The 24,795-nt window shown below is 49.5% G+C and overlaps 1 protein-coding gene across 2 annotated transcripts in view; it reads left to right on the top strand.

The window, feature by feature from the left end:
* Window positions 1-24,795, top strand: part of SMOC2 (SPARC related modular calcium binding 2) — a 153,435-nt gene that overhangs the window by 74,131 nt on the left and 54,509 nt on the right. Inside the window, exons 6-7 of one of the 2 annotated variants that reach the window (XM_061130559.1) lie at window positions 871-954; window positions 2,396-2,470. In XM_061130559.1, the coding sequence (XP_060986542.1) occupies window positions 871-954; window positions 2,396-2,470 (159 nt within the window). The remainder of the gene's footprint in view (window positions 1-870; window positions 955-2,395; window positions 2,471-24,795) is intronic. The other variant, XM_061130560.1, reaches the window with a different exon arrangement.

Raw genomic sequence — 24,795 nt, forward strand, 5'->3', positions numbered from 1 at the left:
ACATCTAGTCAGTATTTTGACAGATGGCGAGATTTTTTCTCAAGACATTGTTAAAGAATTTTTAAAATGCTCTTTTTTGGCTTTCCCCTGGAAAGAACTTATGGGAAACCTCAGTCTCCCTCTTTGGGTTGCTGGGGCCCTGATGAGTCAGAGTCCACTAGATCAGCCACATGGCCGCCCCTCCTCTGTTACTGCTTGACGAATTGTGATCCTGAAGCTATTAAAAAACAAAATCACACCAGTAGACAAGCCTGGGGGAAAACACCAGGATGGTTCTCAGGAGCACCCCCCCCCCCCCAACAATGTGCACTGTTAGGGCGTTGCTGACTGGGGGCTCCTTGTCCGGGGGCTTCTAGGGGCTTGGTTACCAGAGCGCCCAAAGGGTACTTTTCAACTAATTCAATGAAGACTGTGTCCTTGGGATAAGGTCCTCAGCAAATGGTACAGAGTTTGCTGACTCATGCCCCTCCCTCTGAACTCAGGCGCTTCCCCCTGTCCCACAACCCCATCTCTTACCTGACCCCCACCCCCGCCTTGCAGGAGGCCTGGGTGTTGAGAGACCCGCGGGGCACCGTCCAGGCCCCGGTCTCTGGCCCAGCCTTCCATTCAGAAACCCAGGGCAGAGCAGGGGTCAGGCCCCTACCCCGAACCCCCATTGCTGCCGCCCGCCCCTCGCCCACTCAGGGGGCTCCCAAGGTTCCCACCCGATGTCTCCCCCACCCCGCGGGGTTGTTTGGGGCCACGCGTGTCTGTTCTTTTGCGTCTACGGGTGCCGCGTGCTGGGTTGTGGTTTGGTGGATCGTGGGGTGTATGCTATCTGGAGGGTCCAGCCTCTATGCACACTTACTTCACTTACTCTCATAATTGTAGTCTCCTTGCAAATCTTTTCCGTTCTGAATTCAGATGATGCCTCAGCTCCAGCGCTGGAGACTCAGCCTCAAGGAGACGAGGAAGGTGAGTGTCCACGGGGAGCCGGGTGGGGTGCTGCGGGCCTGGGGGCGCGTCATGGCCTTGTGCTCAGACTCGCCTGGGATGGGCTGGGTTTGCCTTTTCCAGCTTTATTTGCGAGGCCTCGTGTCCCTGCTGAGGGCCTCCGCGTGTGCCGTGGGACTTTCACACAGCACATGCAGAGGCGAAATCTCTGAGCTGACATTTTGTCATCTGGATAACATGAAGGATGTATTTCCAAAGCTGCAAAAACATATGCGGTTTCCCTGCTTATGCTCCACATCATGTGATTATCACACATGTGGTGCCTGAGACCAGCCTTGTAAAGCGGCAAAGATGCGTCTCAGGCTCATTAAGTTTGCATCATGGGAACGATGGCTTTCCTGCTCCTGGCCTTGAACACACTGTTGTAGCTGTTTGCCTCTGTGTCGCCCATTCTCAGGGCAAAAGGGATCAGGCCTGAAGGCCAAGTGTAAGGAGCGTACATAATACATAAATCAGAGCTCAGAAGTGCTTTGCAAACAGTAACAGTGATAGTCACGATAACTGACTTCTGTCTGGCCCTGGATGCCACGCGCTCTATCACCAGAGCTCACCAAGCCCTTGGAGCCCCATCTCATAGACGACAGTTGTCTGAGATCACAGAGCCCGCAGGTGACGAGGGTGCCTCTGGCCCGCTGGTGGGCCTCAGCGTGGTTCTCGGGCGAGTGCTATCCAGACCGCACTGTAAATGCTTAAAATTACTCAAATGCAAGTTGCATCTGTTACTATTACTACCACAGGTTTGTTCCCAGATGTTGTAGGCAAAATTGTGTTTTACATACAATTCATATGTAAAGATACGTATTGAATCTTTTCCGGGCTTCACTGGTGGCTCAACGGTAATGAGTCGGCCTGCAGAGCAGGAGACGAGGGGTTCAGTCCCTGGGTCAGGAAGATCCCCTGGAGAAGGGACTGGCAACTTACACAAGTATTCTTGCCTGGAGAATCCCGTGGAGAGGAGCCTGGCGGGCTACGGTCATGGGGTCGCAGAGTCGGACATGACCTAGTGGCTAGAACAGCACCGCATGTTGCATCCTTCACCTGAGTGAAGACCTTGCGTTACCCAAGCATCGATCTTCACCACACAAGGCTGTGTTTTTGTACTTTGGGGCTTTTTGCTAAAACCTCTTTCTTTCTAGTGGAAACTGTATGGACTCACATAGCTTTTGTTTGAACTTTTGGATGAAGAAAGAAAGAAAAGACATTTGCTGAAGCTTTTTAGAATGGACATTTTCATTTCTCTTTGTTTCATGCACATAAATATTTTACATTTTTTAAATGTATAATGTGTATTTACTGATCATACTTACTTTTTTGGGCTTTTAGGTTGCCTGCTGAAATCTTTGAGAGACTTTGTATTTTCATGATGAATTAAAATAACTATTGTTTTATTTTGGTTCAATAGATGTTGCATCACGGTACCCCACACTTTGGACTGAACAAGTTAAAAGTCGACAGAACAAAACCAATAAGAATTCAGGTAAAAGGGGGACCTACATGACTGAGTTAACAGACCCAGAAAGGGGCCTTGTTTTCTGGAAGTTACCTGCAGAGCACATATTTTTCTCTGCTCACCAATGAGTCATGCAAATAATGCTGTGGTTTGCCCATCAGAATATAGTTCAAATTTGGGTGTTTTATTAAATTTGCTAAGTTGTAGAACATATTATAGAATTTTTAAATTTTTTCTCAGAAATTAATGCATTTTCCTATTGCATAAAGACATTAACCTGTACATTTCTTTTACAAACTTTAGAAAATGAGTTATGTTGTACAATCTTGTCACTCTATTTCCAAAGGTTATTTAGTTTGGTTTGCTTCTGTGCATATAGATCAGTGCATGGCAAATTAATTCAAACATTGAAAGCTTCAGATTTACTGGTGGATCTTGAAATCCTCTCTGGGAGAATTAGTGTGACAGTACTTAATTTGAGAAACTAATGTAAAAGTGTCATTTGAAATGTACATTAAGAAAAAACAATTTTAATTGTCAGTGGAAAGCTGTTTGGGGTTTGACAGTTAGTTCCATTTAAGTTCATAGAACAAGTGCATTTGTGTTTCACCCATCACCTACTGTTACCAGATTTTCAAGGTTATGTGACCCGTCAATCATAATTAACTAGTAAAAACACTTCAGACGTTCAGTATTTAGTGGGACTGAAAAGAATGTTTCAGGAAATTCTAGTTTGCATAAGTTATCCTACACTGTAATTTGATTTAAATCAGCCTAAATGTATAGAGCACAAAACAATGACATTGATTTATAGCCACAGGGCATGAAATTATGGGATTATATCTGTGTCTAATATCCCAGTGTCCAGGAATGTGTTCTCAATGAGGGTCTGAATAAAGTCAGCCCTAGGTGGTATTTTAAGATGTTAAATATGTATTTACTTTATTAAGTTTAGTGATGAAATGGCAGTCATAGGTTTTATGTAATGACCACCATTGTCATTGAGATTTCAGTGTCAGAAGAGCTTCATTTGTGTTTAACTTAAAAGATACTTCTACTGATAATCTTCTTTGGTAGAAGGGGACACATTTACTTAACAAATAATTTGTGACTCTTTGTTATTCCATGTTTTTAAAAATCTGTGTTGCTTCTCTGTACTGTTTTCATTCCTTTATAGAAGAAGCCAAACAGAAAATGTTTTGCTTTTTTTCTCCAATGTTTCTCTACATCAGTTAAAAGTACTGTTTCTGCTCCCAGAGTTAGAACTAAAATGACAGAATAATACCTGCGTTAGCAAACGCAGGAGCACAGCCATGCAGAGTGGGGGCTGCCCTGAGGACGTGGTCACCATGGCTCGGGGCATAAAGGGAGAGTCGTTTTGGGGAGGGACCTTTTTACAGAGGAAGCAAAGTACTCTGAGCCTACGGAAGTTTGCTCATGTAGGCCTCAGTAGATGTTTATTCATGTGTTCCATGGCCACTTTGATGTTATCATCGCTTTTTTATCTAAAACTAAGTGAATCAAGGGGTTTCCCATGTGGCTCAGTGGTGAAGAATCCACCTGCCAATGTGGGAGACCCGGGTTCAATCCCTGGGTGGGGAAGATCCCCTGGAGAAGGGAATGGCAACCCACTCCTGTATTCTTGCCTGAAAAATCCTGTGGACAGAGGAGTCTGGTGGGCTACAGTCCATGGGGTTGCAAAGAGTTGGACATGACTTAGGGATTAAAGAACAAGTGAATCAAAAAATAAACAAATGCATTAATAACTGAAAAATTGATTTAGTCTAAGTAACATACAGTTTCTCTGCTGAACTTTTAGTAATTGAAATTCAGTATAAGCATAAATGAAATATTCCTCTGTTGGCTCATTTTGCAGGGAAAGTATCACTTTCATTTTTCAACCCGATGTACATGAGTAAGTGAGTCAAACCTAAAACTGTGTTTTTACTTGGGAATGCATTACTCAATTTCTTTCTGTTAATATATAATTGGGAGTGTCCATATATTTCTTCATGCTCTTGAATCACCTTTTATCATTCTACTTATAGAAGTTACAAAGATTGATTACAAAGTTTTACCAAATAAGAGATATTGTGACATATTGTTTAATTATTTAAAATGAACTTATGTCTCTATTTATTAAGCCAACACTCTTTCCCTATGATACATTAACTGCTTCCTGGATTTCTGCCTGGTTTTCCTTTAATCCAGTCTAGAATATTAAAGCGCAGTGCACTTTTTTTGTTGGTTGGACCGGTAGTGATAATGATGGAGGCGCTACCATCTCTTGTGCTCCCCGTGGGCCCGCACCTCTCACGCGTGGCTGGGCCTGCGTTCTGTTCGGCGGGCAGGAGCCAGCGGGGCCGCTGCGTGTCCTGCCTCGGTCCTCAGAGGAGGACATGGTCACACGCAAGGCAGCGGATGCTCGCAGGGCCCCTGAGCTCAGGACCCGAGGGCCGTCCGGCCTGCCCCAGCCTGCCCTCGCCACTGTACCGCGGGGGCAGGACGCCTCCCACTCCCACAGAGACGTGTGAGGGTGGTCCCGGCCTCGCGTCTGGCCCTGGTCACGGCGCGCCTGTGCGGCCCTGGAGCCCTGAGATCAAAGCCTTCGTCACACGAGGGCCCGGCGCAGAGAAGGCTGGGCTGGGAGGGACACAGGGGTCTCCACCGGGGCCTGCTGACGCTTCGGTTCCCCCACCTCCCCGCTTTTCCTCTCCTTGCTCTTTGCCTCCAAGACCGTTCTTCCCGGCCTCGTCCTCAGCCTGCGCTGCCTCACCTGCACTCCTTCCCTGTCCTGCTCCTGGGGCTGTGCTCTCTGCGGTTCAAACATTCTCGGCCCTCGGCCACCCCTGGGTCTTCTCGGACCCCAGCGCTGGGAGCGCAGACCTCGTCCCTGCTCCTAGCACACGCCTACCTGCACGTGTCCACCCGCCCCACCCGCTCATGTCTGTCTGCCCGCCCGCACATGTCCACCTGCCCCCTCCGCACGTGTCCACCTGCCCCCCACATGTGTCCACCTGCCCTCCCACACATGTCCACCTGTCCTCCCCACACGTGTCCACCTGCCCCCCACGCACATGTCCACCACCCCACACGTGTCCACCTGCCCCACCCACTCATGTCTGTCTGCCCGCCCGCGCGTGTCCACCTGCCCCCTCCGCACGTGTCCACCTGCCCCCCACATGTGTCCACCTGCCCTCCCACACATGTCCACCTGTCCTCCCCGCACGTGTCCACCTGCCCCCCACGCACATGTCCACCGCCCCACACGTGTCCACCTGCCCCACCCACTCATGTCTGTCTGCCCGCCCGCGCGTGTCCACCTGCCCCCCCCCGCACGTGTCCACCTGCCCCCCACATGTGTCCACCTGCCCCCCACACGTGTCCACCTGTCCTCCCCACACGTGTCCACCTGCCCCCCACATGTGTCCACCTGCCCTCCCACACGTGTCCACCTGTCCTCCCCACACGTGTCCACCTGCCCCCTCCGCACGTGTCCACCTGCCCCCTACACGTGTCCACCTGCCCTCCCACACGTGTCCACCTGTCCTCCCCGCACGTGTCCACCTGCCCCCCACGCACATGTCCACCGCCCCACACGTGTCCACCTGCCCCACCCACTCATGTCTGTCTGCCCGCCTGCGCGTGTCCACCTGCCCCCCCCGCACGTGTCCACCTGCCCCCCACATATGTCCACCTGCCCCCCACACGTGTCCACCTGTCCTCCCCACACGTGTCCACCTGCCCCCCTGCACATGTCCACCCCCCGCACGTGTCCACCCACCCCGCCTGCTCATGTCTATCTGCCCGCCCACACGTGTCCACCTGCCCCCCAGCACGTGTCCGCTTGCCCCCCCACCTGCATGTGTCCACCCGCCCCCTCTGTATGCAGCCGACACCCTCCCTCTGGGCGCGTGCTCAGCATCGTTCCTGTCTGCTCCGGACTGTTGTGCTGTGTAGACCTGCTCTTGTGACCGGGTCCCCCACAGCCTGAGTTGAGCCTGCCCCCAGATCCCCAGCGCAGGGTGGGGGCAGCAGGGCCCCTTCCTCAGCCCAGCAGAGAGGGGAGGCGGACCCCTGACCCGGCGCGGCCCCTTCTAGACGATTGGGGGTCCCTGCAGCCCGCTTCCACTGCTCGCTACCGCCCAGCCGCGTCAGCGTCCCGCCCAGAAGGTCCCCGCATCCAGCCTGATGGTTCCCTGCCTGTCCAATGGGCCCCGGCGCCCCGGTCTCTTGGCCAAGCCCGTTGTTGCTGGGAAGGCATTTTGTGGATAAGAGTCACATTCAGATGAGTGGCTTTGAGTCAAGGAGGTTCCCCTTCCCCCTCGAAGGGCTCACCCAGCAGGCCCCCCAGGATGGCCTGTGGGGGCGGCAAGTGGGGGTAGACTCTGTTTATCTTTTCCATCAGGAAGGAGCCGAGGGCGCTCTGTCTTCCCATTATTTACTTCACATGAATAATTCACAGCACTGCGGGCCTGTCCCCCTGTGTGGACCCTGCGGTGCTGCAGGCGAGCAGGGCTCTGCAGGTCACAGGGCGCCCGGGCCCCCGGGCAGCATGCAGGGCGGGGCCTTCCCGGGGCCTGCCTGCCCTGGGAGAGGAGGCGCTCCTGACGCTGACTCCTATCCAGCCCCACATCTCCCTGCCTCCTATCCAGGCCCTCATCTCCCTGCCTCCTATCCAGGCCCTCATCTCCCTGCCTCCTATCCAGCCCCACATCTCCGACAGCTGCCTGGAAACAGGAGTTCTAAGGACTGGGGCAGGCTCTGCCCTGAGTGCGCTGTATGCCAGGGCCACCGGGAGCACCTGTTGGCACTGGGACCCTTCATCTATTCACTTTAGGAGTCAGCCTGTGGTTTGGGGGTCTTCCCAGGTGGCTCAGGGTAGGGAACACGCCCGCCAATGCAGGGGATGCAAGAGACCTGGGTTGGGAAGATCCCCTGGAGGAGGGCACAGCAGCCCACTCCAGTGCTCTTGCCTGGAGTGGACAGAGGAGCCTGGTGGGCTAGAGTCAGTGGGGCGCAAAGTCGGACACAGAGAGCTGAGCTCACGTGCATGCACGCTGCGGCTCGGGAAGGCCGAGCTGCTCCCCCCTCGCTCAGGCCATGGCCACCAACACGATCTTGGTGCCGCCACAGGGCCCAGCCTGGCCGAGGGCGCCAGCGTCCACTCCCAGCAGCTTAGAGCGGGTGATGCTTCCCGCAGGGCAGAGAGTGCCAGCGTGGGGCGGCGGGCGTTTGGCTTCATTATTTATTGCAAAGCCCAGGTTGGCAGAGGGAGCATGTCTGCTTTCTCTCTCTGCCCGCGGCTCTTCCGAACCCGAGCCTGAGCCAAGGAGCTGACCCCCAAGACCTCCGGAGGTGGCACCCTGAGCCCCAGGGCGCTGTGTTGGCCGCAGACCCGGCAGGACACACGCAGACCACGGAGCTGCTCTGATAAAGAAGCCGCGGCTTTAGCTGTCTTCTCATTTGTGGTCTTTATAAGTTTTGCAAGTGAGCTGGAGCAAAACTAGAGGCCCCAGTTTTTGCCATCTCTGAAACCCTCCTCCCACTTGGAAGAAAAATATTTCTCCCTTCCTAAACCATTAAAAACAGCTCTGTTTTCCATCCAAGAGAGGTTCTGTATCTCAAGATGTTCCACAGTTTTATGGGACCCCCTCCGTGGAAACATTTTTCTGTTTTATTCAGGGTTGATAATTTTTGTTTTATTGCGCATATTAAAATTATGGCCAAAAGATGATTATCTTTTGATTCTGCTTTAAATCATGGTAAATTGCATTCCCTGGGGGAAAAGAACACCAATTATATTTCTCTTCCTTTGTAAGTTTTAAAACATTATTTCCTCATTTCCCTTTCTACCCCATTCTTCAAGCATGACCTTACAAAACATCAAGATGCCAACTACATTCTTAAGTTATAAAGTGTCGGTCATTTGAAGATATTAAGATACTAAAATAAATCAAGTAGCTCCTTTTCAAGGTGAAGTCTAAAAGTGTATTACTTACAGGTATTATTAATAAGTAAGCTACTAAAATGTACATGAAGATTTATCCAAGTTTCCTAACTATAAAGGGGGATTTTAACTCCAATCACATTTAATTCTTACATGTCAGTATTGAAACGCTGGTTAAATAATCAGGTTGCAAGATTTCAACATAAGTACAGAAAACATTAATGAAAGTGTGCAAATTGTTTCTCAGCCGGCTGACAACACATACCAGCCTTATACACATACAGGCCTTTGTCCTCTCACTGTGTGAAAAAAAAAGGGGGGGCATTCGGCTTATTTATTCTCTCTGTATAAATGAGATTTAATCCATCATTGGATCAATGAGGCCTGATGTTAAATGGTGTCCTCTGTAGATCCATAGCTACTGAATACAATTTTGGGAAAGCTTGTTTTGTTCCAGGCAAGTGCTGTGCGATTGAATAATACGGCCCACTGCCCCCCGCCTTCAGGGTAAGCACACTTTGCAACGTCTCCGCGTGGCCGGGAGGGGCCTAGCCCGGGTCTGACTGTGCACCGAGCCAGCCCCTTCCCTGCGCTGCGGCTCCGGGCCCCCTTTCCTGAGGCGCCTCTGTGGCTGACTGTGGGTTGGGAAGCCTGTCTGCCCGTGGAGACATCTGGACAATGCTGGCCGTCCTCCTCTGGCCAGGCTGTCCCCTGGGGAGGGACATGACGGCAGGTGACTCTGGCCAGGTGGACGGACCGCGGGTGTGAGAACTGGGGAGGCAGCACGTCTCCACCCCGGACCCCAGCACACGAGGCCGAGGTTGCCTCCTCGTCCCCTGGGACACGGATACCCGTGTGCTGCTCCAGGACTCGGTGAGCTGAGCTGCCTGGGCCTGGCCGTCCCGTGTCCCGAGCCCCCGGGTCTGACCTCCTTCTAACTCGCGTTACAGCTGCTACTGCTGCTCCGAGCCCCCGGGGCCTTGGGAAGGGCAGGGCTGAGCTGGGTTCCCACACGGCCCCGCGAACCTGATGAAGCTCTCTGAGCATCATTCAGCATCTCGTCTCCGCGGTAACGGTGAGCAGACCTCACGGGTATCGGGGCATGTCCGGGGGCTCTGGGTCGACCTCTGGGGCCATCCGAGTCCTGTCTGTAAACAGGACTGGGGTTGCTCTCTAGTTGTTCACATGTGAGGTCAGGCCTGGTCTTTGCAAATAGCAAGAGGGCATTTCTTGAGAGGTATGTGTGTGTGTGTGTTCACTCCAGAGGTTGCAGGATTCACAGTTTGGAGAATTCAGGTGCTAGAAAGTGTATGATGGGTTAATAGCACTGAAGGAAGTTTTGTGGGCTTGTGTCCATTACTGTTTGGTTAGCTGCGTGAACCAAATACAATGTCTCTTCTTGTTCTTCACGCTCATGAGTAGAAAGCTAACAGGTGAGGTGTTGCTATGATCCTCGTATCAGTAGGATCAGAGACTAAATCAGGGTTGATGCGGCTCGTGAACACGGGAGGGTCCTTTTGAAAACGATTCTCACAGTTAAACCCAAACTAGCGTTCTTGCTCACCCTCGAGGGCGGCGGAAGAACATTCTGCCAACTAACAGGTCTCATCTTGCCATCCCGCTGTCTAAACTGCCGACAGACCGCCGGCTCTTGGCCAAGAAGACGTACAGCCAGTTACAGTGACCTCTGTGAGTGGCTGGGTGGCCGGGGAGTTTGAGAATTGTTAATCCTGCTGCTAAGGCTTTGATTCTTCCTGGAGGTGCCGTGGTGTGTGTGTGTGTGTGTGTGTGTTGACTGAAAATTACAACCTGAAAGTAGGGAGTTATTTAATCTGGTGGGAATGTTTAGGACTCTAAGCCCGGGAGACGGCATCTCAGTAGCTCTGAGAAAACTTCTCCAAGGATGCAGGAGGGGAAGTCAGCCTGTATACAAGTCTGCCCCAAAGGGAGCAGGCCATCTGAACTGCAAAGATCGGTTACCAAGTGAAGCAATTTAGCATTCTGTGATGGGAGGGGCAAGCCTCTGGGCTCACTGAATTCACTCCTTTCACGCGCACCTCAGCTGTCTGGAGCCGATCCTGTCTCCTCTTCACCTTAAAGGGTGCAGATGGCTGCTTCTTGCATTCCCCCAGCTCCTCAGCCATCACCATGGTGGGTGATGGAACCTGCGGCATCACGGGTTTGGGAGCCCTCCTTCACATTTGGAGGCCAGATGTGACAGCCCTGTTTATTGATATGGCAGGAGGCGTTTTCATTTCACAGGTGCAAGTGTCTGTACACAGTCAAGCATGTGTTAAGTAATTGTTTTTATCTAAAACATGTCTCTGTTTTTAACAGATGCAACCCTTTCCCTTACCTTCATTCATCTTTATGGTTATCATCTTTTTCCTCTAGTGTGCCTGCCTCCTGCGTTTCTGTCTCAGATAAGCACTGGTCTGGAAGCGTTCCTGTGGTTTTGTCTGAAAATCACATTAGTGCCTAAAGCCAGGATACATCAGGCTATTGTGTTTCAGATGAAAAAACAGGTCAAGAAGTCGTTTAGGAAGATCTCATTTAGTTATGTGTTTAATAAAATATCTACATCAAAGCCTTTTCATATTGTTCATGGGGCTCTCGAGGCAAGAATACTGAATTGGTTTGCCATTTCCTTCTCCAGTGGACAACATTTTGCTAGAAAGCTCCATCATGACCCGTCTGTCCTGGGTGGCCCGACATGGCATGGCTCATTGCTTCACTGAGTTCCACAAGGCTGTGATCCATGTGATCATTTTGCTTAACTTTCTGTGACTGTGATCTTTCATTCTGGAGGCTGTGGGATGGTAGTCCTTGGAAGAAAAGCTATGACAAACTTAGTGTATCAAAAAGCAGACACATCACGTTCCTGACAAAGGTCCATCGAGTCAAAGCTGTGGCTTTTCCAGTAGTAGTGTACGGATGTGAGAGTTGGACAGTAGAGAAGGCTGAGGACTGAGGAATCAATGCTTTCAAATGGTGGTGTCGGAGAAGACTCTTGAGAGTCCCTTGGACTGCAAGGAGAACAAACCAGTCAATTGTAAAAGAAATCAACCCTGAATATTCCTTGGAAGGACTGATGCTGAAGCTGAAGCTCCAGTACTTTAGCCATCTGATGCAAAAACTGACTCATTGGAAAAGACCCTGATGCTGGGAAAGATCGAAGGCAGGGGGAGAAGGGGACGACGGAGGATGAGATGGTTGGATGGCATTATTAGCTCAATGGAAATGAGTTTGAGCAAACTCTGGAAGATAGTTCTGAAGGACTGGGAAACCTGGCATGTTGCAGTTCATGGGGTCACAAAGAGTTGGATACGACTTAGGACCGAGCAACGACAGACAACAACAACTACATCAAAGCATGGAGTATCAAAGGAATACCAAGGTTCTGTGTGCTGAGATGTAGGCATGAAGCTATTATTAGAATTTTCTCCAACTACTTAGATCCCTGAGGAGGCGAAAAATGAATCATTTTATCCCAGCCCCCGATGTATGAAAAGACTGCAAAAACTTACCTGAACAGCAGATCCAGGAGATTTGCCTAACACTTCGGTTTACTTCACATGCTTATCATGAGGACATCAGCTTCTGGAGGACAAGCCAGATTTATCAGGAAGCGTGGGTGTCAGTGTTGGCAGAAAGGCACCACAATTCCGTGTCTGGACAAGACGCTCAGAAGCTCGCTGTTCTGTTCAGTAGCCATCCTCCTGCTCAGCCGTGCAGGGACCCAGCCCTGTCCCAGGCTCAGCCCGTGGGTCAGTTTCAGGAGGGGGAGGATCAGGTGGAGGACAGACCCTCTTGGAGGCCCAGCCTGACCTTGCACCTGCCGCCTCCTTTCCCATCCGCCCCACTGCAGGGAGGCCGTCTCTGGGCCTGCGATCTCTATGCAGCGGCCCTGGCTGAGCCCTAAACACAGCCGTTAGGAAAACTACAAGTAGGATTGTAACTGCACTGCCCGATTATGTCCTGCATTTAGGTCTCACTGGTTCATGTTCCCTTTTATGCTATTTGTATGATTACACATGCACACACACACACGTGTGTGTGTGTTCATGTTATTTATATACATGTTGGCCTTTTGCTTTCCCTGTAGCTCAAATGCTAAAGAATCTGCCTGCAATGCAGGAGACCTGGGTTTGACCCCTGAGTTGGGAAGATCCCCTGAGGAAGGAAATGACAACCCACTCCAGTGTTCTTGCCTGGAGAATCCCATGGACAGAGGAGCCTGGTGGGCCACAGTCCATGGGGTCGCAAGGAGTCGAGGTTTTGGCCACCTTTAAGTTTCTGCTTGTAATTATACACATACATAAAGCAAATCCCTGTTTCTCAAAGGCGCCTGAGTGCAGGGCCAGGAGCATGTCAGGCCTCCTCCGCGCTGTGAGCTCCCCCCCTCACACCCTGTCCAGCCCTCAGGCCGCGCTGCGGGCTCCGCGTTCCCGGTGTGCCCTCCGCTTCCCGCCCAGCCTGCCGAGCCAGGCCCACGGAGTCATCGGCGCCTCGCATGGCTGGGGTCACTGCCTGGATCCTCGCGGTCTCCAGGCCTCCCCTCTTATGTTTCTGCACTGCAGCTTTCTCAACATGGCACTTTCCAAAGGGAGAGCCACGTCTATTGGGAACACCCCAGCAGAGCCCTGGGTCACCCCTCAGAAGGCCGTGTCCCTCGCAGGGCCTCTGCTGGCCTCCGGGCAGCTGGCGCTCCTGTGGCCTCTGAGGATGTCGCTGCCCATCCTTGCTCCATGCCCTGGGTGGCCTTTAGGCAGCTCTGTTCAGATGGGATTCGCCTGCCGTACAGTTCACCCATTTGGTGTACAATTCAGAAGTCTTTGTAAAACCACCGCAAGCTAATTTTGGGACACTTTCATCACTCCGGACCCCCAAACCCCACATTCATTAGCAGCGAGCCCCCACTGACAACCCTCTGCCCTCATAAGCAGAAACCCGCTTCAACCTCCGCAGATGGACTTGTCCTGTCATCTCAGATGTGTGGAGTCTCACACGTGTGGTCTTCTCTGACTGGCTTCTTTCACTTAGCACGGGTCTCACGGTAGTATACAGGTGCTAGTGTGCGTATCAGGGCCTCATCCCTTTTCGTGCCTCAATAATGTTCCGTTGTATGTGCGGACCGTGTTTTATTTCATCAGCTGATTGATCGACATTTGGGTGGTTTCCATTTGTCAGCTGCTATGGACATTTCCTGCACAGATTTCTGTGTGGACGTATGTTTTCACTTCTCTTTGGTTCAAACCCAGTAGTTGAATTGCTGGATCACACCACAACGTGACGTTTAATGCTTTTATGGGGCTGCCGAACTGTTTCCAAAATAGTTGTAATGGTTTGCATCCTCATCAGGAATGCACGCGGGCACTGATTTCTCCACATCTTCTCTGGGACCTGTTACTTTCTTGTTTTGTTTGTTTGTTGACTGCAGTCATCTTGGTGAGCGTGAAGTCGTGTCTCCTATTTCTGCTTTGCATTTCTCTGATGACTGTTGATGTTTAGCACCTTTTCATGTGCCTGCTGGTTATCTGTGTATTTTATTTGGAGATATGTCTGTTCAGATTCTGTGCTCATTTTATTTGGTTATTTGCTTTTTAGTTCTGGAGTTGTTAGGCTTTATGTGTTCTAGATATAGGTCCCTTATCTGATATGTAATTTGCAAATATTTTTGTCCCATCCTGCGAGTTACCTTTTTACTTTTTTGATGATGTCCTTTGAATTGCAAGGGTTTTTAATTTTGGTGAAGTTCAACTTGTCTATTTTTTCTTTTGTTGCTCATGGCTTTGATGCCTTATCTAAGAAAGCTTTGCTTGATTAAGGGCCCCCTTTGTCACCCAGAGTGGAGGCCCACTTTTTGGGGAAGGCAGGGCTGCTGCGCCATCAGAGGCTCACAGAGGTCTTCATGCCCCCAGAGCTGTGGTCTTCCTGCAAAAATACAGCTCTCTTCCATTGTCCATCCTGAACCTTGAGGGTGAAATTTGGAGTTAATCCTGCTGGAAAAGTTCTTTCCTCTTCCTTGAACTTTTTCCTTTAAGCTAGTGAAATTGGTTCAAAAGTTACATTATAGCAAGTATGCTTGTGGAAAAGAGAAAGTTAAGAGAAAATGTTATGAAAGAAGAAAATAAGTATGCTTGGGACATAATTATACTAAAGCTATTGCTATTTATCTGAAATTCTCATCTAAACTGGTGTCCTGTATTTTGTCTGGTAACCTTTCCTGTCAATAAACACACTTGCTTGTTCTCAGTCTTTCTTTGGCTAATCTTCAGTAGAGAAAGGCCCCTTGGGCTTTCCTCAAAGGTCACGTTTTTACCGTGTGTGTTACTCTGCAAAGGCTGTCATGACAAAGCATCATGGGCTGCGGGGGTGTTTGTTTCCGGTTCTGGAGGCTGGGAGTCCGGGCCCAGGTGGGTCCTGGGAAGAAGGCCCATCCTGACCTGCAGACGCTGCATCCTCTCTGCGTCCTCACGTGGTCTCTCCTCCAGGTTCACACCATCCTGGCGTCTCTTCTCGTAAGGACTCCAGTCCCGTGACCGTTATGACCTCATCTAACCTTGATCGCCTTCCTAAAACCCCTGCCTCCAAATACAGGCACATGGAGGGTAGGGCTTGCCCCTGTGAGGTGGGGAGGAGCCCAGTTCAGTCCGTAGCATACAGGGTAGGGTGACTGCAGTGTGCTGGGGTTCGGGTGTTTGGCATTGAAAGAGCCTGTGAGGGTACGGACTCCGTGTGGACGGGGAGGCTGTGCATCCACTCCGTGGACACCTCAGGACCATCTGTGTCTTCTTTTCTGCATCACCCTGGGCTCCAGGGATCTTCCTCCCGAGACATCCCCTTACAGCAGGAGTGATTATCATCATTGGTTAAAGAAATAACACTTGCTCCTTGGAAGGAAAGCTATGACAAACTTAGACGGCATATTAAGAAGCAGAGACATTACTCTGCCAACAAAGGTCCATCTAGTGAAGGCTATGGTTTTACCAGTAGTCATGTATGGATGTGAGAGTTGGATTGGAAAGAAAGCTGAGCACTGAAGAATTGATGCTTTTGAACTGTGGTGTTGGAGAAGAGTCTTGAGAGTCCCTTGGACTGCAAGGAGATCCAACCAGTCCATCCTAAAGGAAATCAGTCCTGAATATTCATTGAAAGGACTGATGCTGTAGCTGAAACTCCAATACTGTGGCCACTTGATGTGAAGAATTGACTCATTGGAAAAGACCCTGATGCTGGGAAATATTGAGGGCAAGAGGAGAAGGGGACAACAGAGGATGAGACGGTTGGATGAAATCCATCACCGACTCGATGGATGTGAGTTTCAGCAGGCTCCAGGAGCTGGTGATGGACAGGGAAGCCTGGCGTGCTGCAGTCCATGGGGTCACAAAGAGTTGGACACGACTGGATGACTGAACTGACTGAAAGAAATGGGATTCTGACAGAAGCCCTGTGGGTAGTTTCTCATCGACCTTTGACAAAAGTTCCTGTGTTTAGCTAGAATGAAGTTTATTCCAGTGCATCAAATGTTGGCTGCAGACAATATTGAGAATTTCCCTCCAACTCAGTATTGCTTTTGTGGCTGCAAATATCTTATATAAAATGGATATTCTTCTTTGTTAAAAATCTTGTTATATGATTGATTTACAATATTGTGCTAGTTTCTGCTCTATAGCAAAGTGATTCAGTTATGTATATATATATTCTTTTTCACCTTCTTTCTCATTATGATTTATTGCAAGATGTTGAATATGGTTCCTTGTGCTCTGTAGTAGGGCCTTGCTGCTTCCATTCTACATGTAGCACTTTTCACTGCTAATCCTAAATGCCCGATCCTTCCCTCTGTGCCCCTCCCCCTTAGCAACCTCAGGTCTTTCTCTATGTCAGTGTGTCTGTTTCTATTTCATAGATGTGTGCATTTGTGTCATGGTTTAGATTCCTCATCTGAGTGATATCTGTGGCATTTGTCTTTCTTTTTCAGACTTACTTCAGTTAGTATGATAATCTCTAGATCCATCATATTGCTGCAGATGGCATTTTTTCATGCTGAGTAATATTCTATCATACACGTGTACCGCATCTTTATCCCTTCATCTGTCAGCGGACGTTTAAGTTGCTTACTACGTCTTGGCTGTTGTAAGTGGTGCTGCTATGACCACTGGGATGCATGCGTCTTTTTGAATTGTGGTTTTCTCTGGATATAGGCCCAGGAGCAGGATTGTTGGATCGTATGTTATTAATAATTCTATTTGTAGTTTTTAAAAGAACCTGCACAGTATTCTCCATAGTGGCTGCACCAACTTACATTCCCGCCAGCAATGTAGAAGGGTTCCCTTTTCTCCACACCCTCTTCAGCATTTGTTATTTGTGAATTTTTTGACATGACCATACTGATCAGAGTGAGGTGGTACCTCATGGTAGTTTTGCTTTGCATAAAATGGGTATTCTTAATTGGTGATACTTTTAAACTTAAAAAAAGAAAGAAAAAAAAGAAAACACAGCCAAGTGCAGCTTATGTTAACTAAGAAGAAAGTTCAGATATTTTACAAAGCCTTCTCGGCATCTGTCAGTTCTGCTCAAAGGGATGTTTGTTTCCGGGGTTCCCTGCACCACCAGAGTCTGCCCTGGGTGCTTAACCACAGCTGACAGCTTTTGAAGAAGTACACGATTCTCCTGCAGTGATGGATACTGTAATTGCAACATGTAAGACTTTGTAGACTGTTGTAATGGATGATCTGCCTTTATGGGCTTCCCAGTTGGCACTAATGGTAAAGAACCCGCCTGCAATGCGGGAGACCTGCGTTCAATACCTGGGTCGGGAAGATCCCTGGGAGGAAGGCATGGCAACCCACTCCAGTATTCTTGCCTGAAGAACTCCCATGGATGGAGAAGCCTGGGGGGCTACAGTCCATGGGGCCACAAAGAGTCGGACGCAACTAAAGCAACTTAGCATGCATGCCTTTGCTTTGTACACGTGTAGATTTTATATAGCGGACTGTGCAGATTGTAGTGTGTGGCACATTCAGTTGTGCTGGAGGACACACACCTATCAGGTGAGTTGCTGGGAGACACGTAGAGAAGCCTGGACAACCCACCAGCAGAGGGGGAGAAGCCCAGCATCTTTATTTACAGGTGCTCCTTGACTAAGAATTCAAGAAACACTCTCTCTAACCCCCCGCTTCTACTGCTCGTAATTTTTTGAACTTAACTTGAGAAGTATCAGTACATTTTCCAAGATTGGTCTCAACTGAAAGACATGTTTTCGTTTGCTAGAAGCTCGGAAATTATTTGTTTTTCTGTTTTTGTGTGACTCTACATGAAGAGAAAGATAAGTACTCTCTTCATTTTCAAAGTCAGTTTTTAAAATTAGAAGAGGGACAAAAAGGAAAAATGTCTCTAAAATTCTTGGTTGGAAAGAGACTTTTCATTGACTTGAGAGTTGTTTTTAAATTTTTTAAGTGTTTTTCAATTGTTATGTGTTCTCATGATCACTGGACTATTTTATCTAAAGCTATCACTTTAATTTTTGAAATAGCAATGTGTTACAACCAAACTGTATAGGAAGTTGACTTATGGATTGAAGCAGAGGCTAATAAATTACTTAAGATATTTCTCTTTGTTTCATGTCTTTAAAATCACTGCCTGCTATTTCCTTATGATGCCTTTTTATAATTTGTAAAGCCTTGGATGTCTAATAGATGCTTAAGTCAGTATTAAATGCTTATGAGTTTGCTATGGTGACTTGTAACACTTTAGATGTCACTCAAGATGAGGATTTAGAGTTTTGAGCCAACAAAATGATACTGAGAAAGCGGAATGAATGACATGAAAGAGTAAGTCGCTCAGTCATGTCTGACTGTGACCCCCACCAGGCTCTCCTGTCCAAGGAAAGAATACTGGAGTGGGTAGCTGTTTACTTCTCCAGGGGATCTTCCTGACCCAGGGATGGGTCAAATTCTGGTCTCCCGCATTGAAGGTGAATTCTTTGCCATCTGAGCCACCAGGGAAGCCCAGAATGAATGGGGGCCTCAATTCAGCTGGGGACCAGATCTGGGAACATAAGTGAGCAGCCCATCAAAGACTGAGGGGGAGCCAATGCCTGTTGTTAGAATTCAACACTCACATACATTCGGATGTATTTTGTATCTAATATACTTTATTTTTATAGCAGTCTCAGGTTGACAGAAAGCACAGAGTCCCCACCCCGTCAACCCCCCACCCCCACCCATAAGCTTCTATAATGAGCATCTTGCAGCGGAGCCGTGCTACTGGGAGCTGAGCCAGGGCTGAGGTGTTGCCCCCAGAGTCCCGCCGTGGTCACCAGCGACCCCACTGCCTCAGTCTTTTCTCTATTTGGGGCTTTGTAGCTGCGACGCGGGTTTGGAGACCTGCCTCCGAGCAGGCGTCTCTGCTCCGGCTGGTCCTCACTTGTCCATCCGGCCCGCAGGGGAGAAAGGGTGCCAACCTGGAGGGGGCCCTGGGGCAGGGCTGTGTGCGCCTCACTGACTCCAGCTCCCAGGGCCAGTCCCCGTGGGGGCCGCTGTCTGCACCCTGGAGACAGGGAGACGGACGTGGAAGGGTCAACCCAAGCACTCCCAGTTAGTGAGACCTGGAGCCCGGCTCTGCGTTCTTCCCGGGCCGCGGCATGTCCAGGGCACCAGGGTGGGCGGCGGAGCAGAGGCAGCGTCTTTGGGTCAGATTGCTGCTGTTGTGTTTTCTTTTTTCTCATCTCAGTTTTGTAAAAACCCACTATTTTTTTTTTTTTTTTGGACGTGCAAAGAAAACTAATTTGGAGAAACTTGGCCACCTCTGTGTCTTGGCCCGAGTGGACACTGTGTATTTAAAATAGGTTTGTAATCAGCTGTATTAGCTTAAATTACTGGTCTTAATGTGGAACTTTTCTGGAAAATGGAGCATGTTCTGAGCCCTCTTGTCAGGCATCCAAGCATAAAATCAGCCTACTCTTCTTAGTGTCCTCTTGTTATGTCTCCTAATTTTACAGAATTTAAAGGGGAAGAAGGTAGTATTTTTAGAGCGTGTTTTTGGCACCACGATGCGTTATCCCTCGCTGACCGCTAAGGGTTCCGTGAGTGAGGAAAGGACCGGGTGATGCTGTCTCAGAGAGAGGGGGGCGTCTATGCCCAGGGCTGACCTGGGTCCCGGGTCCGTGGGCAGTGGCAGGAAATGCTCCCGTGTGGGGCCTTGCTGAGACTCACAGAGGCCAGAGCAGTGTTGTGTGCGTAGGGGGTGGTTCCAGGAAGCATCAGGAGAATCAGGGTCCAAGTGGAGGGAAGAGTAGACTAACGTGATCGTCACTCATAGAACAATCTAGAAGATGCAGAGAGAGGCTAGGCAGGAAAGGGTGTTATTTGTGACTGTTCACCATCAGGGGCTCTGAGGTCATTCTGGGGTGGGTGGTCTTCGCCGGGACTCACCACACTTGTTGACCCCCCCCCACCACTACCACCACTGGGGTCTGAACATGAGACCCCAGGCTGGAAATGGTTACTTAGCTCTGTTGCTATGGGAATAAATGTGGGAAGAAATCAACTAGAATGGACACCCGTCACTGTTTTCTTTCCAAAGAAGTTGTATCCAAGAATTACATCCAAATCTTTATTTTTTGGAAATATGTGTTTGACTGTGGGCTTCCCATGTTACCTATTTACCATTTTTTGGATGTTCCTGGACAGGCCTTGTGTGCGGCTTCCAAGGATGGGGGGCTGGGGGGCTGGGGGGCCGTGGGTGGGTGTGAGTTCTCACCAGCTTTTCCTGGCTCTGCCGTTCTGACACAGAAAGCCTTTCAGAGCCTGTGTTTCCTCACTGGTCACATACACATAGTGATGTGTATACCCCATTCTGTTACTACCAGGATTGAAGGAGAACGTGCAGAAATCTGGGTCCCCTGCCCATGGTGCCTGTAAGCGTTATGGCAACAATCCTGGGTTAAAAAGCTAAACTTAAAACTCTTCCATTGGAATTAAACTATACAACACATCTTAAATGTGTGCACTCAGTGGGCAAAACCTTAGCTCCATGACTACCAGTTTGACTTTTTACTGAAAATGGATGTGTGAATAGTTACATTCCACCAGAACTCTAAGTATCAAGGTCTTCCCCCATCCAGTCTTTCATTTCTAGGAAGTCAAACTCTAAACGAACAACTCTTTATTTCTGTCTTTGGTCGTCTGTGTTTTAATTCAGTCACTAAGTCATGTCCAACTCTTTGCGACCCCATGAACCACAGCATGCCAGGCTCCCCTATCCTTCACTATTTCCTGGAACTTGCTCAAGCTCATGTCTGTTGTGTCGATGACACCATCCAACCATCTCATTCTCTGTCACCCCCTCTCCTCCTGCCCTCAGTCTTTCCCAGCATCAGGGTCTTTTCCAATGAGTCAGTCGGCTGTTTGCATCAGGTGGCCAAAACCACAAACAATTCTATGACTGATGAAGACAACATGTGTATAAATTAAGTAATCAATTCTAAGAGATTGGGCCTGGCCTCAGATGAGGACTCTAGGGCCAGGATGGCCCAGTTCAAACCTACTCTCTGCTGCTTGTTATCCTGACGGCATGGATGAGAGCATAATTCACCTTCTCTGATTCTGTGACTGAATTTGCAAAATGATGACAGTGATCCCACTTCACAGAATTACAGCAAAGCAATTCAGTTGTATGTTCTATAACTGAATATATACAGTTATATGACATATAACTAAATATATACAATCTTTTCCATTGTGGTGTGATTAAGTGAATTAATACCTGAAAAGCATGTAGGCATAAGTACCCACTAAATGTTATAATTGTCAGTCTCCAACCTCTGCTGTGTGTCAAACTCTCACGCTCTTTATAAGTGGGCCCTACTTGGCAGGTTGTTTATTATTTTATACCCAAAATGTTTTTATATGTGAAGTCCTTTATAAACCTCAGAACACTTCACAGACCTCCATTCTATGTCGCATTCACCTTTTGGCATCCACCAGCTAGGTGATATGTAACCACACACAGGAAGCAGGTATCTGTTGTGGGGAAAACCGTGTCCTTGTATGAACCCCAATGCATTCGTGTACATTTTAGCACAAGCAGTGTGAGGTGCCTGTCTTCCTGTCGGTTCACGGCCCTGCCTGCGGGAGCAGGGGTCCCGCCTTCACTTTGGCAGTGAGTCGTCATTGTCTCGTGTGTGTTTCTTTTCTTTCTTTCTTTTTTTAATTTCGTTTATTGGAAGCTAATTGCTTTACAATATTGTACTGGTTTCTGCCAAACATAACACGAGCCAACCACTCCCTGTGCATTTTTACCTGGGTTTACTAATGGTCAGGTTCATTATTTTCTCTCAGGTGTGTCTGGTGGCCTCAGATCAAGCCCTCATTGTCTCTCGTAGGGGCCCAGAGACAGTCTTGGGCCGGTCCTTCGTCTGGGAGCTTTGCCACCAGGGCTTTTAAAGCACACACATGACCCTGCACTCACTCTTACGAGGCTTTCTGCTGCTTGTGGCAATCCCTTTCCCCGCTCCAGGGCCCCTCTGCCCCTGCCGCCCCGCCGCCCACCACGTGCCATGGATCCTCCTTCTGCAGCTGCTTCCTTGTGTGAAGCCCAGCCCCTCATCCACAGCGTCTGCTGAGAACTGGACCTGTGCTGCTGATTGTGTGCACATCAAAGGCAGAAGCAAAATGCCTGGAGAAGCAAGATACTCGGTGGTTCGACCTGCAGTATTTTTTGAGACAATCCTGAAAATGCCATAAGGAGATGCAAAGAAAACGGATGATGTTGATTTTGCCCTCTGAGGCTGACACCAGAATCCCTGTTGTATCAGACAGCTGCTGCGTCATAACAAATAGCCCCAGGGTGTTAGCTGTCATCACTGACAAGTGTTCATTTCTCAGGCATCTGCTGATCTTGGCTGGGCTCTGCTGGGGAGGCTCCAGGCTGCACGTGGTCCTGGGTCTGCCCTGTACGTGTCTCATCCTCCCAGCCTGAGTGAAGACACTAGGAATGCCCTTCTCCCGGCAACACCTATGGCCCAGGGAGACAGTCCACACACACCCAGGTGTCCAGCCCCAGCTTGTCTCTTGCCTGCAGACACCCTCACACACCATGTAGTTCCTATGTCTGAGCCCAAAGTCACAGAACAAGGAGGACCCCCTCCCAGTGTGGGAGGAGCTGCAAACCCCTGGCAATGGGGAAAGAGGACAGATCAGGCCAGCACAGCATCATTTGTTCCTGAAATGAGGGCGTAGTTATCCTGAGTGGGAGGATTAAGAGGCAGAAGCACCTTGAGGATGGGTGTGAGAATCGGATGAGGAAGCGATGCGTTTCTGGGACCTCCAGGCTGTGACTGCCATGGTAACTGGGCTGGGCAGAGGCCGCTGATGGCTAACGAGCTGGCCCACGGGCCCCACAGTATGCAGGGCAGCCGGCAGGAGCCTGCCCAGCAGACAGCATTGAGCAGGACCCAAGGGGTGGGCCCCGGAAGCTGGGGGGCGGGGCAGGGGGCTGATGGACCCACCGGTCCTGTCTGCAGCAGATTGGCCTGGAAGCTGCCCACAGCTCAGATGTTCCTGCAGAGCAGACTCGCGCCCACTGGACGTGGGACCCAAGCAGACTCTGCACGCGCCCGTTCTCACAGAAAACTTGTCTTTACCCAGGAAGTTGGTGCTCAGAGGCCCGAGACCCTTATTACCTTGTCATTATTGTTATTATTATTGGAGTTTTGTTGATGAATAATGCTGTGTTAGTTTTGGGTGTATAGCGAAGTGATTCAATTATACAAACACATGTATACATATACATATATCGTCTTTTTCAGATTCTTTTCCCGTTTAGGTTATAACGGAGCATTGAGTAGAGTTTCCCGTGCTATGCAGTGGCTCCCTGTTGGTTATCTATTCTATATATGGTGGTGTGTGTGTAAGGGACTTCTCAGCTGGCGCCAGTGTTACAGAACCTGCCTGCCGATGCAGAAGACAAGAGACCTGGGTTCGATTCCTGGGTGGGGAAGATCCCCTGGAGGAGGGCATGGCAACCCACTCCAATTATTGCCTGGAGAATCCCATGGACAGTGGAGCCCGGTGGGCTACAGTCCATGGGATGTCATAAACTCGGGCACAACTGAGCAACGAACATCAACTAGGATCCCTATTTCACTCTTAGTCAAAGGGCTTTTCCCACGTCATTCAGGTGTCTGTCTGCTGGGAACGGTCCACACAGCAAGGTAGGCTGCGGTGCACGCGCCCTGCCAGCAGCACCCACCCCCGGACAGGAGGCTCCCCCTGAATGCTCTTGGGCCCTTCCTGGGTCGGGTCTTCTGGGAGGAAACTATTGTTGAATTTCCATCACTCAAGGGTCCTTCCTCTGGGCTGGCATTTTCTATAAATGAAATGATAGCACCATATAACTCCTGATTTCTGCCTCTTTTACTCCTTATAATACCTTTGAGATTCACTCTTGTTGGCTGTAATTGTTACCCATTTTTTTTCTCTAGTTTATAGGAAGGATTGTATGTTGTATGCATATACCATGATCTGTGCCTTTTCCAGTAAGTGGCTATTTTAGTTGCTAATGTTTGAGAGTGTTGACTAAAAAAATATAGTCACAACCTGAAAGTGGAGAGTTACTTTATATGGTGGGAATGTTTAGAACTCCAAGCCCAGGAGACTGAATCTCAGTATCTCTGAGAAAACTGCTCCAAGGAGGCAGAAGGGGGAGTCAGGCTGTATATAAGTTTGCAACAAAGGGAGCAGGCAGTTTGAACATTATAGATCAGATATCATTAAGAATTTTAGCATTCTGTGTGTGGGAAGACACAAGCCTCTGGGCTTTCATGTGAACCTCAGCCATCCGGGCCCATCCTGTCTCCTTCACCTTAAGGAGCGGCAGATGACGGCTTCTTGTACCCCCAGCTCCTCGGCAGTCACCGTGGGGGTGGGGTGGCAGAATCTGCTGGATCGCAGTTTGGGGAGCCCTTGTTCACATCTGGAGGCCAGAGGCCACTGATGGCTGTGACAACCCTGTTTATTGATGTGGCAGAAGGTGTTTTCATTTCACAAGAGTGAAGCTGCCCCATGCGTTTTGCGCTCGTCACCTTGGGGACGTGTGTTCTGATTGCTCTCGAGTGAACCCCTGAAGCAGATGTCACACGGGGTGGGGATGCAGGAGGGGGCCCTCGGCTGAGCGTCCTCACCAGCCTGCGTGCTTCTGGTCTGGGCCAGAAGGCCCCCTCTCCCGGGCCCACCACGGGACCTCCTGTGAGGTTACTCTGCACTTTCCTGGTGACCAAGGATGCCTAGGCATTTTCTCACATGCTTATTATTCATCTTGAATCATCTGTTCAAATCTTTGCCCCATTTATATTAGATTATTTGTCTTTTTTTATTGATTTGCAGGGTTCATTGACATA

The sequence above is a fragment of the Dama dama genome, chromosome 26 (assembly GCF_033118175.1).
Source record: "Dama dama isolate Ldn47 chromosome 26, ASM3311817v1, whole genome shotgun sequence".
In the NCBI taxonomy this organism is placed as follows: domain Eukaryota; kingdom Metazoa; phylum Chordata; class Mammalia; order Artiodactyla; family Cervidae; genus Dama; species Dama dama.